The sequence below is a fragment of the Gopherus flavomarginatus genome, chromosome 1 (genome assembly GCF_025201925.1).
Source record: "Gopherus flavomarginatus isolate rGopFla2 chromosome 1, rGopFla2.mat.asm, whole genome shotgun sequence".
Taxonomy (NCBI): Eukaryota; Metazoa; Chordata; order Testudines; family Testudinidae; genus Gopherus; species Gopherus flavomarginatus.
Genome location: NC_066617.1, coordinates 29,294,310 through 29,309,965, shown reverse-complemented (window position 1 = coordinate 29,309,965; position 15,656 = coordinate 29,294,310). Strand labels below are relative to the sequence as shown.

Genomic DNA, 15,656 nt, shown 5'->3' with positions numbered 1-15,656 from the left:
TCCTGGAACTGTGTGCAGTTTGCTCCAGCATTGCAGTGCCAGGAGACCAGAATGAGAGCTTCCCTCACTGTGAAAAAGCACGTGGTGATCGCTGTGTGGAGGCTGGCAATTCCAGACTGCTACTGGTCAATCGCGAATCAGTTTGGACTTGGAAAGTCTGCCATGGGGGCTGCAGTGATGCAAGTGTGCAGGACCATTAATCGTCTCCTGCTACGAAGGACTGTGACTCTTGGTAATATGCATGAAATACTCAATGGCTTAGAGGCTGGGTGATGAATGGAATGCATATCCCAATTTTGGCCCCAGACCATCTTGCGATGGAGTACATCAACCAGAAGGGCTACTTCTACATGGTCTTGCAGGCACTGGTGGATCACCAGGGCCATTTCACTGACATCCATGTGGGGTGGTCAGGGAAGGTGAATGATGTGCACATCTTTAGGAACACTGGACTGTATAGAAAGCTGCACACTGGGACTTTCTTTCCAGACCAGAAGATAAAGGGGGATGTGGAAACGCCCATAGTGATCTTGGGACACCCCGTCTACCCCTGCTCTTGTGGCTCATGAAGCCTTACACCGGGAGCCTAGACAGCTCCAAAGAGTGCTTCAACAACTGGCTCAGCAGGTGCTGAATGACTATTGAATGTGCCTTTGGCCGATCAAAAGGTTGCTGGCACTGCCTTTTTGTCAGGATAGAATTCAATGAGAAAAATATTCTGATAGTCATTGTAGCCTGCCGTGCTCTGTGTAACATTTGCAAAGCGAAGGGGGAAAAGTTTCCCAAGGTATGGATGCTGAGATATAGGCTGGCTCTGATTTTTGAGCATCCAGATACCAGGGCAATTAGAGGGGGACTGTTTGAATTAGGGAGGCTTTGAAGGAGCATTTTGACAATGATTTCTAGTAGTGTGCATTTATGTAATGCATTCGGCCAGGCAATGTTTACTTGCCACCTTGAATGACCCCTGCAGTGCTTGCTTCCTGAGCGTTAATTGTACTGAGCAAATATTCCTGCCTATAGCCACTGCATTTGAATGTTAGCACCAACTAATGTGTATGACACAAATAAAGACTCATTTTATTTCAAAGATTAAATTTTAATAAAAAGACAAAACATAAACATTTTATCAAACAGGGATCATAATAATGAGGAACAGTCTCTTAGTTATGGCTCTCACAGCTGCACGTAACTCCAGCTTTCATTGTGAAATCAGTCCCAAGGAGTGCAGTGGATGGGGTACTCCAAGGGACCAGGAACATGCAAGGAATGTGGTGGGGGAGTTTGGGGAGGGCATAGAATGGAGTTCTGTATTGATTGCAGGGGCACTCAGGTATGGATGTGCTCAGACTGCCGTGTAATGAGGGACTGGAGCATCTCTCTATGACCCTCCAGTAGCTTTATATCCGCTTCTGTCCCTGTGTCCTTTACAAGCTATCCAGCCTGAGTCTTTCGCTGATTGTCTCTCTCCATGCTCTTGGTTTGCTATATGCTGCGTCTGTTGACTGCAGCATTTTGTGAAATATACATTCCTTACCAGCCTGGTTCACCACCTTTTCTGACAGAGGTGCTCTGCCAGTGTGGAGGAGTGGGTCCTCAAGGGCGCATCTGCAGAAGCCAACGAAACAATGAACAGAAACAGTATTGTGAGTTCACTCACAGCAGTGAATCACACAAGTTACATGCACCTATTTTCACTGTCCCTTTGCTAGCACACAGCCGGCGGGAGTCTGGAATATGGTGAGCTCAGGGGTGGGAGGAGTTGGGAAGGGGGAATGGGCAAGAAAGGACAAAGGGGCTGGATGGTTTGCCTAGGGAGAGTATTCTGAGTATTGGTACCTTTTGCACAGGCTGGGGTAATCAAATCCAATTTCTCACTCCTGCAACCCAGGATGCAAGGGTGCAACTCCTGCATGACCAGGTCTGTATGCTGCTTGCTTGTGTGCTGCTCTAGTCCCTGCAGAAATAATTGCTGTTTGGCACTGCAAAATTCCCTACAGTGGGGAGAGAAACAAGGCAGCTCTGCCAAGAAACCTTTGGCAGAGGATTGCAGAATACCTACAGGAAAGTTTCCTAGAGATCACTATGGAGGCTTCCTGGGTCATCCCAGTGTACATTAACCAATTTTTCCACTGGGCATAGTCACTGGGATAGCCAGGTGGAGGGAACAGGTACCACTGCCGAAGTGCTGCCGAAGACCTGGAGCGCTGCTGGGTGAGTAAAATAAAAGCGCCGCAGCGGGTGGCATCTTTTTTTTTTTTTAAATTGCTCTCCCGGGTGAGTACAAAGGTGCCAGGAAATTGACAAAGTTCCACTTGTGCCCAGTGGGGGAGCAGCTCCTCCCCCTGCTCTTCCTTAGCTACGCTACGGGGCATAGCTGCATAGGCTCTGTTGTTAATTTCTATCCCTTATCCCTCCTCTACCATATAACAAAAAGTAAATGAGAGCTCAATCTCTCACTGTGCAGTCATAGGCGCCAACTTTCTCCTGTGCCGGTGAGTGCTCTTGCCCCTCGCCCCGACTCCACCCTTTCCCCGCCCCCATTCCAACCCCTTCCCCAAAGTCCCCACCCCAACTCTGCTCCCTCCATGCCCCTATTGGACCCCTTCCCCGAATCCCCACTCCAGACCCACCTCTTCCCCGAGCGTGCTGTGTTCCCCCTCCCTCCCAGCCACGTGAAATGGCTGTTTCGCTGTGCAAGCGCTGGGAGCTAGGGGGAAGAAGTGGGCATGTGGCATGCTCAGGGGAGGAGGTGGAGGCTGAGAAGAGGTGGAGGTGAGCTGGGCGGGGGGGCAGGGAGCTGCCGGTGGGAGCTAAACACCGACCAATTTTTCCCCGTGAATGCTCCAGCCCCGGCGCACCCACAGAGTTGGTGCCTATGTGCACAGTATCAAAGCAAAATGTGTGCTTACTAGAGCTCATGTCTCCTGCCAGAGCTGCAGTGCTGGGACTGAACAGGCCCCTCTCAAGTCAAAAAGAAGTCCTGACTCACCACCCCACCGGATGACACTGTCGTGTGTTCCACATCCTCCTCCAACTCCACTTCCTCATCTATTACTTTGTCCTCGGGATTGACTCTGCTGACCACTGCTTCCAGTCCCCCAAAAGTATCCACTGGGCTCTTGGTGGTCGAGGTTGTGTCGCCGCCAAAGATGGTGTGCAACTCCTTGTAGAAGTGACATGTCTTCAGCGCCGCACCAGAGCGACAGTTGGCCTTCCTTGTCTTCTGTCTTCCTTGTCCTGCGTCAGCTCCTTGATCTTAGCATGGAACTGCTGCATGTTCCTTTCGTGCCCCTTCTCCTGCATGCCATTAGCAATCTGCCCTAGGTATCAAAGTTCCTATAGCTGGAGCGAAGCTGCTACTGCACAGCTTCCCCTCTCCACAGACCCAGCTGATCCAACAGCTCCAGTATATTCCATACAGCAGTGCATCTACTGCAGAAAACTGGCATGGTCAGCAGGGCTGGCTTTAAGCCGATTCCCCGGAATCAGGTCCCATGCTGAAGAGGGCCCTGCGCCCGCACCTAAGGGGGCTCCGCTCTGGGGGGTCTTTGGTGGCATTTCAGCAGCAGGGGGTCCTTCAGTGCCGCGGAAAACCCGGAACGGACCCCCGCCGTCAAGTATTCTAATCGGGCCCCGCGAGTCATAAAGCCAGCCCTGATGGTCAGCTGGGAAGATGCTGTATGAACTGTCCATGCTAAGCAAACGAAGAAGAATTTCAAAAATTCCCTGTCCTATAAATCAGGGAGAGGCACATGCCTATGTACATTCAGGGCAGAGGAGTTCAAAGTGCTGACAGAGTGGTAAAGATGGGCATTGTGGGACACCACCTGGCAGCCAATTAGGGCAACTGAAGCAAGCACAGTATCTGCACTGACATTGTGTCGATTTAACTTTGTTGCAAAAAGCTCTACACTTCTTGTTGAGGTTGTTTTATTTGTTGGTGTAGCAGGAGAATTAAATCAGTGGGAGGAGCATTGTAGTGTGTACACCTCCACTGTCTTGTCCACAAAAAATGACTTTTCTCAGCAAAACTGTGTAGAGTAGACAAGGTCAAAAAACAATAAATTTGAAAACAACAAAAATATAAGAGGCTCCAATTCAAACTTAGCAATGCCTAGCACTTATACAGACGACAAATCAGTGGTGATAATAGTATTGTCGTTGTACTTTGGTCTGTGAGAAGCTATGTGATTAAAAGTCCTCAACACTCGCACCCCCCCACACACATACTATTAATTGAAACCCAAAGTTTTTGTGCAATCATAGGCAAGCACACCCGGTGTGCATGCCTGGTGTGCCCAAGCACACCCTAATGCGGGGTGGGCAAACTATAGCCCAGATCTGGCCTGCAGGACTTGCCACCAGCTCTGCTCTCACAAGCAGCCAGCACCATGTCCCTGGGGCTCCGGGGACAACACACCTCGCACTCCCTCTCACACCCCAACCCTGCATACAATTTCCCCACCCCAATGTGGCCCTCAGCCCAAAACATTTGCCTACCCCACCCTAATGTCGCAAAAAAACCTAAAGAGTCCTTGCATTTTAATTTAATCGCATGATACGCTCTTTTAGTTGTAAAGTATGGATTGTTGTATTATGCAATAAGCGCAGAATTGCATAATATAGATGTTGTAGAAATGTATAGAAAGCCTGCGTTCGCTCGCAGCATGCATCCCCGCTCTGCGGCGTCGCATTACCATTGGTCCTCCTCACCCCCTCTGACTACTGTTCTAGAAAATTCTTTGACCTATATAAGTGGCTGCATCAGGCATGCCCAGCCCAGTGTCTACAGTGTTTGTAATCTCTGTGGCGTGTATGCTACTGAAAGCATAACAAGCCTGTGGCTTTCTGTTTTAATTCAATCATATGATACCCCCTTTTAATTTTAAAATATGGTTCATTGTTAAGATAAGAAAAGGAGCAAACTGAATTATAATGAATGTGCTGATAGTGCAAATATCTCAGACTCCTCTGTTAACAACTGGGTCTCATTTTTTAAGTAAAGTTTAGTTGTTAATTTAAAAAAAATAAGTTTAGTTACGTTTTAGTTTCTTCAGTTTGAATAAAAATAATGTTTTTTATGATTGAGTATTCAATAAATGCTCGCCTTTAAAAAAAATAATAAAATTCCCTGGGTGTACACCCTAATGAAATGTGCTGCACACGCCTATGTGTGCAATAGTAGATGTCTGTCATTTAGAGATGCCAATATTACACTTTGTAGTCATAAAACAGTGCTTTGCACATGCATTTAAACACATTAACACAGTATACACAAAACGTGAATGAATGTTTTGTTTTCCATGTAGACTGCATCTTCACTGGGCACATTCAATGATTGTCCCAACATTGGTGCAGCTCCAACCCCTGCTGCTAGATCAGTGTTTCCCAGACTGGGGTCACCACTTGTGCATGGAAAGCCACTGGCAAGCCGGTCCTGTTTGTTTATGTGCCTCGTCTGCAGGTCTGGCCGATGGCGGCTCCCACGGGCCGCGACTCGCCGCTGCAGGCCAATGGGAGCTGCTGGAAGAAGCCGCCAGTGTGTTCCTCTGCCCATGTCGCTTCCAGCAGCCCCCATTGGCCCAGAGCAGCGAACCTCAGCCAGTGGGAGCTGCCATCGGCCAGACCTGTGGACGGGCAGGTAAACAAACTGGCCCAGCCTGCCAGGGGCTTTCCCTACACAAGTGACAACCCCAGTTTGACAAACACTGTGCTAGATGCTCAGAGCCAGCCGGGAACTTTGCTGGAAAAACTCAGTGAAGACAAGGCCGTGGGGCCCTGAATCATTTGCCATGTAGAGGTTGAGCCATGTGTCCCTTGAGCACGTTTCTGATCCCTGTTACCGCAGATACTGCCGGGGAGGGCAGTGCATTGGGCACTGGCTTTAAGAAAGCCTCCTGCTCCGTGCCTGGTAAAGCCTCTCAGCCCTGCCTCCTGAGGCTCCCCTTCTGCCCCCCGCTGTGGCTGATTTCCAGGCTTGCCCTTTACAGACAACCCTCCCCCCAGCGCCGACAAACGAGGGGCCCCCTGCAGCCCGCCGTTCGTCCACACAGCCCCTAGCGCCGGCTGCTCCGGCCGAACCAGCACCCGCCCGGGGACTCCCGCTTCCTCCCGCCCTTGGGCTGCACTTGCCCCTTCCGCGCCAGCTCCCTCCTGCCCCGCGCCCCCCGCCCTCTCTGGCTCAGGCACACTCCGGGCAGGGGCAGAGGCTTCGCCGTGGCCAGTGCGCAGGCTCGGCTGCGCCGGGCATGCGAGGCGGGGAGCCCGATCTGATAGGGAGCAGGGGCTGACACTACCCCCGTGTGGGCGGCGGAACGTCCCGAGGATGACGTGCGGCGTTCTCGAATCCCGTGGCTGGGTCGCTCGCTCGCTCGCTCGCTGCTGGTGCCGAAGGAAACGGGAAAAGCAACAAGAAGGCAGGAGCAGGAGCGGCGCCATGGCGGCCCTGGAGCGGCCCGTGCCCAGTCCCGAGGCGTTCCTGGGCCAGCCCTGGGCCGCCTGGGTCCGGGAGGCCGCCCCCCCGCACGCGCACTGCGCCGCCCCCCCGCACAGTAAGGGCACCACCAGACACAGAGCCCTGCCCGGGGCTCCCCTCCCCCTGGATACACACATGGAGGAGGGGGACGGGGCTCGCCGCCCGGGGTGATGGGGGCAGCGGGGAGGCCCGATGCTCTGCTGTCCCCCGCTGTACTCGGGGCTGCCTTCTCCCTCACACGCCCACTGCACAGATCTCCGTCCCCATGCGTGTGGGGAGGTGCTGGGTACGCGGTGTCTGGTGCCGGCACTGTGTTGGGTACAGCTCTGCTGGGCCAGCTGCATGGGGTGAGGGGCAGGAGCTGGTTGCTCTTGCACGGGGGGCTGGAGGAGCCGGGGGATGCTGTTGCGTGGGAGGGGGGTTGGGGAGGCAGGAGGATGTTGTTGCTCTGAGTGGGCTGGGGCAGGAGGTTGCTGTTGCATGGGGGAGAGTGGTGGAAGAGAAGATGCGCTTGCATGGGAGGGAGGCAGGAGGATGGCAGGTGCTGTGACAGTAGTGATAGTTGGGTTTTTGCTGTTAAACATATAAACACTGTTAACTCCTTCCCCTCACCAATAAACACATCTCCTTTGACCCTCTTTGACTTTTCTTCTCTATTGCAGGTGTAGATCTAGAAGAGACTGGAAAAGAGGGTGGAAAAAGCAGGGAGGTTATGAGGCTTAATAAAGAAGGTAAGTGCAAACCACTGGCACACCTCTACCAGTCTGTGTCGTAGTGGTTGTGAGTGAACGTGGTATGGTCTTAACAAGGTATCATCATATCATGTGAATTGTTCTGCTGGGTAACCATGAAGAATGCTTATCAGGCTTGAGTACACACAAGTGATTGTCACTATGTGTCAATTTCTTTTAAAGTATAAATATAACTGATGTGTGCATAAGTGATACATGTTAAAGGATAAAATACATTTTTAAGTCAAAGGATCATATGACATTTCATATTGGATTTCTTTCTAAGAGTCTCTATCCTTTTTGGTACAACACTTCCTTCATTTCAGTATGGAAATACACACATGCGTACATCTGGGTACCAGCTTCAAGCAGCTTAATTCTAAACCTTATTAGCAACTGCAGAGACAACAGTATGGGCTGTTTTTCACTCTTGCTGAAAAAATTGGTTTGTGGTAATACTTAAATCAGTTCCTATTATCTCAAGTTGCATTTTGGTCTCAGATTGTCATGTGGTGAATGTGGTTACAGATGGCTATATGGATAATTCGCAGTATTACATTTTATTAAGGCCAGCTAATGTATATATAACCTGAAACCAAATCCAATGAGTTGTTTGAGAAATCCTGGGTGTAAGGCTGCAGTTTGAAATATCAAGTTTCTAGGTGCTATGAATGTGAATATGCAAATAAATCCCAATATACTGCCATTTCCAGGTATGCCAAGAGGCCTGCAAATTGGTAAAAGAAACCACTTTAGTGTGGCTGCAGGCACTCAGATTGACAGATTTGTTTGTGACAGGACTTGCTAAATTAGCACTTGACTATGTATAATGAAATTGGTGAATTGTATTTGGCTCATTTTGAGGGTGACTCTATACTGAAGAAATTCTTTTAGTTTGTTATAGTATGAATAAGGTTTTATAAACTCATAGCCAGACCACCACCATAAAATACAGTTGGTGTGAAATTGGTTCATAAGAAGCAGTCCCACAGTAGTGAAACTTACATAACATACTAACATTGAGAGCGCTCAGATTATTAATAAGGGATACTCAAGCATTGTAACTAGGGCTGTCAAGTGATTAAAAATTTAATTGTGATTAATCATGCAAGTAAAACAATCACAATTAAGCGTGTGATTAATCACACTGTTAATAATAGAATACCATTTATTTAAATATTTTTGGATGTTTTCTACTTCTTCATATATATTGATTTCAATTACAACACACAATACAAAGTATACAGTGCTCATTTTATATTTTTTTTTATTACAAATATTGGCACTGTAAAAAACCAAAAGCTAGTATTTTTCAATTCACCTCATACAAGTACTGTAGTACAATCTCTTTGTCATGAGAGTGCAACTTACAAATGTAGATTTTATTTTTGTTACATAACTGTACTCAAAAACAAAACAATTTAAAACTTTTAGAGTCTGCAGGTCCACTCAGTCCTACTTCTTGTTTGTCTTAGTGATTGGCTGAACAAGTTTGTTTACATTTGCAGGAGATAATGCTGCCTGCTTCTTGTTTACAATGTCACCTGAAAGTGAGAACAGGTGTTTGCATGGCACGGTTGTAGCCGGTGTTGCAAGATATTTATGTGCTAGATGCGCTAAAGATTCATATGTCCCTTCATGCTTCAACCACCGTTCCAGTGGACATGCACCCATGCTGATGACGGCTTCTGCTCAATAACAGTCTAAAGCAGTGCAGGCCAATGCATGTTCATTTTCATCATCTGAGTCAGATCCCACCAGCAGAAGGTTGATTTTCTTTTTTGGTAGTTTCCACATCAGAGTGTTGCTCTTTTAAGGCTTCCAAAAGCAAGCTCCACACCTGTCCTTCTCAGATTTTGGAAGGCATTTCAGATTCTTAAACCTTGGGTCGAGTGCTGTAGCTATCTTTAGAAATCTCACAGTGGTACCTTCTTTGCATTTTGTGAAATCTGCAGTGAAAGTGTTCTTAAAATGAACAACATGTGCTGAGTCATCATCCGACACTGCTATAACATGAAATATAAGTCAGAATGTGGGTAAAACAGAGCAGGGGACATACAGTTCTTCCCCAAGGAGTTCAGTAACAAATTTAATTCACACATTATTTTTTTAACGAGCATCATCAGCATGGAAGTGTGTCCTCTGGAATGATGGCTGAAGTATGTCCCTTGGAATGGTGGCCAAAGCATGAAGGGGCATACAAATGTTTAGCATATCTGGCACACAAGTACCTTGCAATGCCGGCTACAAAAGTGCCATACAAATGCTTGTTTTCACTTTTAGGTGCCATTGTAAACAAGAAGCAGGCAGCATTTATCTCCTGAAAATGTAAACAAACTTGTTTGTCTTAGCGATTGGCTGAACAAGAAGTAGGACTGAATGGACTTGTAGACTCTAAAGTTTTACATTGTTTTATTAGAACATAAGAACGGCCGTACCGGGTCAGACCAAAGGTCCATCTAGCCCAATATCTGTCTACCGACAGTGGCTAATGCCAGGTGCCCTAGAGGGAGTGAAGCTAACAGGCAATGATCAAGTGATCTCTCTCCTGCCATCCATGTCCATCCTCTGATGAACAGAGGCTAGGGACACCATTTTTTACTCTTCCTGGCTAATAGCCATTTATGGACTTAGCCACCATGAATTTATCCAATTCCCTTTTAAACATTGTTATAGTCCCAGCCTTCACAACCTCCTCAGGTAAGGAGTTCCACAAGTTGACTGTGCGCTGTGTGAAGAAGAACTTCCTTTTATTTGTTTTAAACTTGCTACCTATTAATTTCATTTGGTGACCCCTAGTTCTTGTATTATGGGAATAAGTAAATAACTTTTCTTTATCCACTTTCTCAACATCACTCATGATTTTGTATACCTCTATCATATCCCGCCTTAGTCTCCTCTTTTCCAAGCTGAAGAGGCTTAGCCTCTTTAATCTTTCCTTGTATGGGACCCTCTCCAAACCCCTAATAATTTAGGTGCCCTTTTCTGAACCTTTTCTAGTGCTAGTTTTGTTTTTGAGTGCAGTTATGTAACCAAAAATAAAAATAAAAATCTACATTTGTAAGTTGCACTTTCATGATAAAGAGATTGTACTATAGTATTTGTATGAGGTGAATTGAAAAATACTATTTCTTTTGTTTATCATTTTTACAGTGCAAATATTTGTAATAAAAATAATATACACTTTGATTTCCGTTACAACACAGAATACAATATATATGAAAATGTAGAAAAAATCCCAAATATTTAACAAATTTTAATTGGTATTCTATTGTTTAGCAGTGTGTTTAAAACTGCGATTAATCACGATTAATTTTTTTAGTTAATCATGTGAGTTAACTGCAATTAATCGACAGCCCTAATTGTAACAGTGTGTATCTTTAGAGTATATTATGTTACAGAATTATGTTAACTAGATTTTTATCACATTGACATTAACATTAATTCTGTGACAATGGCAACATTGTTGGCAACTTAAATGAAAACTAAAGACAATGTTTCTTTTCCAGACAAACCTTAACTTATTCTGTGTTTCAAATCAGATGGTCTTCAGTGTAAATTTGTATGCTTTACCATGCTTTAGAAATTTGTTCCTGCTTTCAGGTAGCAACTTGCTGGACTTTTAATCCACTTGAATATATTAGTATGAGTTGAAATATTTTTATCTTACTCATTTAATCAGTCTGTTAATGTAAGTTGTTATATCATAGTCATCATTGTGTCTGAGTACCATTTGTAAATTTTGAATGAGCCTTCACTCCCCTTGCTAAAGGTGGGAAAAATCTGAAGTGTTAGTGTCAGACGTACAGAACTCATTGCCCATGTATTTGCAACAGTACTTGTAGATGTGTTCTGATCTCACATATGCAACAACTATTGCATGGTATGACAGTGTTTTTGTTATGGCCAAAGCTTGTGGACCTGGAAGGTCTTCGGTGCAAACCCAGCTTGATTTTCTTTGTGACCTCATATAATTCAGTTAACTTCCTTATATCACAGACTACCAAGATATAAAACTAGGTTATAAATTGGGCCCTATCAAATTCACGGTCTGTTTTGGTTAATTTCATGGTCATAGGATTTTAAATATTCCAAGTTACATGATTTCAGCTATTTAAATCTGAAATTTCAGTGTTTGTAATTGTGTGGGTCATGACCCAAAAATGAGTTGTGGGGGGCTTCCAGGTAAGTGTGGGGCTGCGGAAGGGTGGGGTGTTGTAATACTGCTGCCCTTACTTCTGCACTGCTGCTGTTGGTGGCATTGCCTTCAGAGCTGGGCAGCTGGTAGAGCGGCAGCTGCTGGCCAGCTCTAAAGGCAGAGCCGCTGCCAGCAGCAGTGCAGAAGTAAGGATGGCCTGGTATGGTATCACCGCCCTTACTTCTGAGCTGCTACCTGCAAAGCTGGGCCTTTGACCAGCAGCCACCACTCTTTGGCCGCCCAGCTCTGAAGGCAGCAGCACAGAAGTGAGGGTGGCATGTTAGTATAGTATTGCCACCCTTATTTCTACACTGCTGCTGGTGGTGCTGTCCTCAGAGCTGGGTGCCTGGCCAACATCTGCTGTTCTCTGGCCACCCAGCTCTAAAGGCAGTGCAGAAGTAAGGGTGGCAATACCATGACCGCCCTTAAAATAACCTTGTGACACCCCCCCCAAAATTCCCTTTTTGGTCAGGCCCCCCAGATGATAAACATTGGTCTCCGCCATGAAATTTGTATAGTATAGGGTATAACATAAAAGACCAGTATTCACAGGGGGAGACCAGATTTCATGGTCCATGATGCATTTTTCATGGCCGTGAATTTGGTAGGGCCCTAGTTATAAATAGGACTTTACAAAATCTGAGACTTCATGTGGGTTATGATAATGTTTATTGAATGATAGTAAATTATTTTTAAATATTGAAAAAATCCAGAAATCCTAGTTTATGAAATTTGCTTTTTCGTAGTATATGGTTTTTGTCATGATGATAAATACCAAACGTATATTTTAAAATATGAATATTTTAAGTGATTGAAATAGTTGCTTAGCAGGAGATTGGTTAGCTACTTTGTTTTTACTCCATAAAGCACTCATCAGATGTTGACTAAGGTCCTCTTATCAATGAGAAAAAATAAAACGATATAAAAAGTAGTAGGGTTTGTATTTCCATTTGCGCACGTGAGATAGATGAGGAAAGAATATTTGAAGGGGTCGTCATCATGATGGATCATTTGGTGATGGTATGATAGTACACCATTAAAGGCTGCTACCCTCACTCATTATGGCCCAGTTTACATACCACTTTCAGTGGTAAGCAGTTACATAGAATAGTTCCATTCAGGTCAGTGGAGCTACTTGTGTGAATAAGTGCTCACCATTGAGGGTAAGAGTCTAACAATCTGGTCCTATTATGTAATTTCGGTAGTGGAAAAGGTGCAATGAGGCCATGTTTAAAAGAAAAAGAAAGAAACTGGAGACTTACAAAAGACCACTTTGTGTACTGCCCCTTGTTTTATTATTTGTATAGTGAGAGAATAGTGAGGAGGGGGAAAAAATCATGAATATTTGCAAATTAACTTGCTTTGGCCATGATTGTGCCCCCTTCATGTTTACTTTTTGTGAATATGTTTGAGCTTTACTGGTATGTATGTTTATAGAAAGTGGATTTCAAAGTTACATGCTCAAGTATTCACAGGAAAATGAAATTTGCTTGAATAATTTCACATGCCAGAAAAGCTTGATTACTCATCTAATCAGAAAGCAGTATCATGTGACTTATCTGACAAATCACAACTAATCAACGTAGCTCAAATAGTGACTATCAAAGACTTGGAGCATTTTGAAATTTATACTTAGAATTGACTAACAAATTTGAGGAAATGAGGATTTGGTTATGGATAGTTTATATACAATATGAGGCAAAATCATTAGGTCACTTATTTGTTGTGAAATATTCATTAAGTTGTAATTATGTGACTATGAAGTTGATGGTAAAAGACCACCATTTCCATAGTAACCTGTAATTGATTTTAAATACATTACGTACATCAGATATTTTCACTTACTCTTTTTCTTATGTGAATTCACATGTATAAAATAGGAGTGTATTTTCTTGTGTACATAAATCTTTAACATTGAAAGAGATGTGTGCTTTGCTACACTGTGTGTGTATTGAGATCTGTTAAGCAGAAGCATTACCAGAAGCTGGGAATGGGCGACATGGAATGGATCACTTGATGATTACCTGTTCATTCCCTCTGGGGCACCTGGCATTGGCCACTGTCGGAAAACAGGATACTGGGCTAGATGGACCCTTGTTCTGACCCAGTATGGCTGTTCTTATGGTCCTATGTACACAACTATTGACTGTATGGGATCAAAGACATCCTGATTTAACTTTACTGACTTTGCACCAGGGATGAATTTGGTTCATAGTGTTTCAGTCTATATCTGGTGGCTCTCCAGATGGAAGTTTAGATTCAGTGGAACGCCATACAAATTGAAAGGGTCAAAGGTTAAGCTTGATGTCATAGTCAATTTACACTTTCGTAGTTTGAACCAGATGACTGCTGTGTCTGTCTTACATTGTCTCTTCACTACCAGTTTCTAACTTGTCGCTGTACAGCAGGATAGCTGAGTATAAAATTCATTATAGCAAAACAAGTCATAATCTATGTTAAAGTCTGGGTTTATCTGGTTCAGCATCACACATGCCCAGTCGCTGGGTTCAGACTTGGTGACTACATTTGGAGATGGAGTGCTGAAAGGATAGAGTGGGGAGATAGATATCAGGGGAAGGATTAAATTGGGTTCAGGATTACAAGTATCCAAAATTTTTGCTCAGAACAGGACCACAGTAGCACTAGAGTAAAATTAATGGAAAGTCTAGTCAGCTTTACTCTTAACATCTGCGCTGTGCATAAAATGAAAATGATGATTCCATTAGAAAAGATTCTGTTCTTGTTGGAAGCGAAAGAAGGAAAGCAGTAGGGAGATAGCAGAGGATGTTTTCAAAAAGGGGATCGTAGAATATAAACTTGAGTGGGGAAAAAAGCCTGGGGGAAAGAGCAAAAAAAAAAAAAAATGCATCAGGAAGTGGAGTAGTGAGAGAAGATCAAACAAATTAGTTTATGTCAGATGGAGATTGTATCTTAATTTCTTTTGGTCCCAATCTCCAGGAATGAAATGTACCTCTAACATTTTAAAATGTTTCTTTTTCTCCTCCTACTCCATCTTTTTTCGGAAAAACATTTGGGAAGAGTTCAGAAATTAAACATACCAAAGAAGAAAACAGAAATCAAGCATAGTCAGTCAGCAGAGGGATTGCATGTATGTTCTACAGTTCTCATGTGTAACTTTCCTCCATTTGCCCCCTAATGTGTATAGACTAATAACCTGTTCTAAAGGCAGAGGACCTCCCGTGGATATAATTATTCCATTAGAGCTTGGTATATGGAAAAGCTGGGAACTGGCTTGAGACAAGGCATGGTTGATGTGAAGCGGAACTGTTCTATATCAGTATGGGGTTAGGTGTAGGAATAATTTGTGCCATCTGTTTCTGATTACTTAAATTCTCATTGTGAGTTCTCCTTTGATGATGAGGCTGACCATGGAATTGGATTGTGCATGTTCTGATGTTAAATCCCAGATCTGTTGGATATACAATCTTTTGGCTTCTTGATGTTTTCTAGGATTCTGTCCTGATCTAGCATGCAATATTGAGGCACTGCTGGGGACTAACTCTGGTCCTAGCTGCATACTACACTATTATTGCTTAATACATTTATTATGATAGTCCCCAGAGATTTAGTCAGAATTGGGGCCCAGTTGTGCTAAGGACTGTACAAAACACATTCGAAGACGTGGATTAGGTTTCAAGAAAGCTTACAGTTTAGGTGTGCTATATTTCATCAGCCCAGGTTGGGTGGAAAAGTGGATGATGATAGTGGGAAAGGTGCTTTCTGACCACAGATGTTCAAATCAGGATTTTGGATCCTTAAAATGTATGATCTTAAACTGTCACTCTAGGGAAAGACCGTTGTTAAAAATTCTTTCAATATATAAAGGCAGCAAATTCTTTTAAACTAGAACTTCTTTGATTTGCTTAGGTTCTCCTTAGAATCCTTGAGATTGTAGGTGAATTCCTTTCATCTAGCGATGTTGACAACTCCTCTTAATTTGCCAAAGATCTTTTTAGATAGCATAGGTTCATACTCTTCTTAATAAGTTATTCTACTGAGGGTACATATAAAGCAAGTCCTAAGATAGATCTGCATTTAGAGGCTTCAGGAGTTGCCTGATGCCATGGAAAGATCATCATCTTGGTATGAGTTTGAGATTGGGGGATCTAGGTGGTATCTGGTAATTGTCCTCAGAGTTTGTGCCTCAGGGTTTCTGGAGATCAAGAAACCAACCTAATATTCTTCAGGATAGAGATTTTGAGTTTAGTGGGAAGCTGTATGTGGTTTT

At 44.3% G+C, this 15,656-nt stretch overlaps 1 protein-coding gene across 9 annotated transcripts in view; it reads left to right on the top strand.

Annotated features, from left to right (window-relative positions):
* Positions 1 to 6,261: 6,261 nt before the first annotated feature.
* Positions 6,262 to 15,656, top strand: part of ATXN7L1 (ataxin 7 like 1) — a 197,570-nt gene continuing 188,175 nt past the window's right edge. For 5 of the 9 annotated variants that reach the window (XR_007769808.1, XM_050925374.1, XM_050925341.1 and 2 more), the window contains exons 1-2: positions 6,262 to 6,554; positions 7,141 to 7,209. Coding sequence is in view for 7 of the 9 variants with exons in the window: in XM_050925374.1 (XP_050781331.1) it covers positions 6,329 to 6,554; positions 7,141 to 7,209 (295 nt within the window). In the remaining 2 variants the exon portion in view is untranslated. Of the gene's footprint in view, positions 6,555 to 6,721; positions 6,826 to 7,140; positions 7,210 to 15,656 lie in introns of those variants that run through there. The other 4 variants (XR_007769810.1, XM_050925362.1, XM_050925353.1 and 1 more) reach the window with 2 other exon arrangements.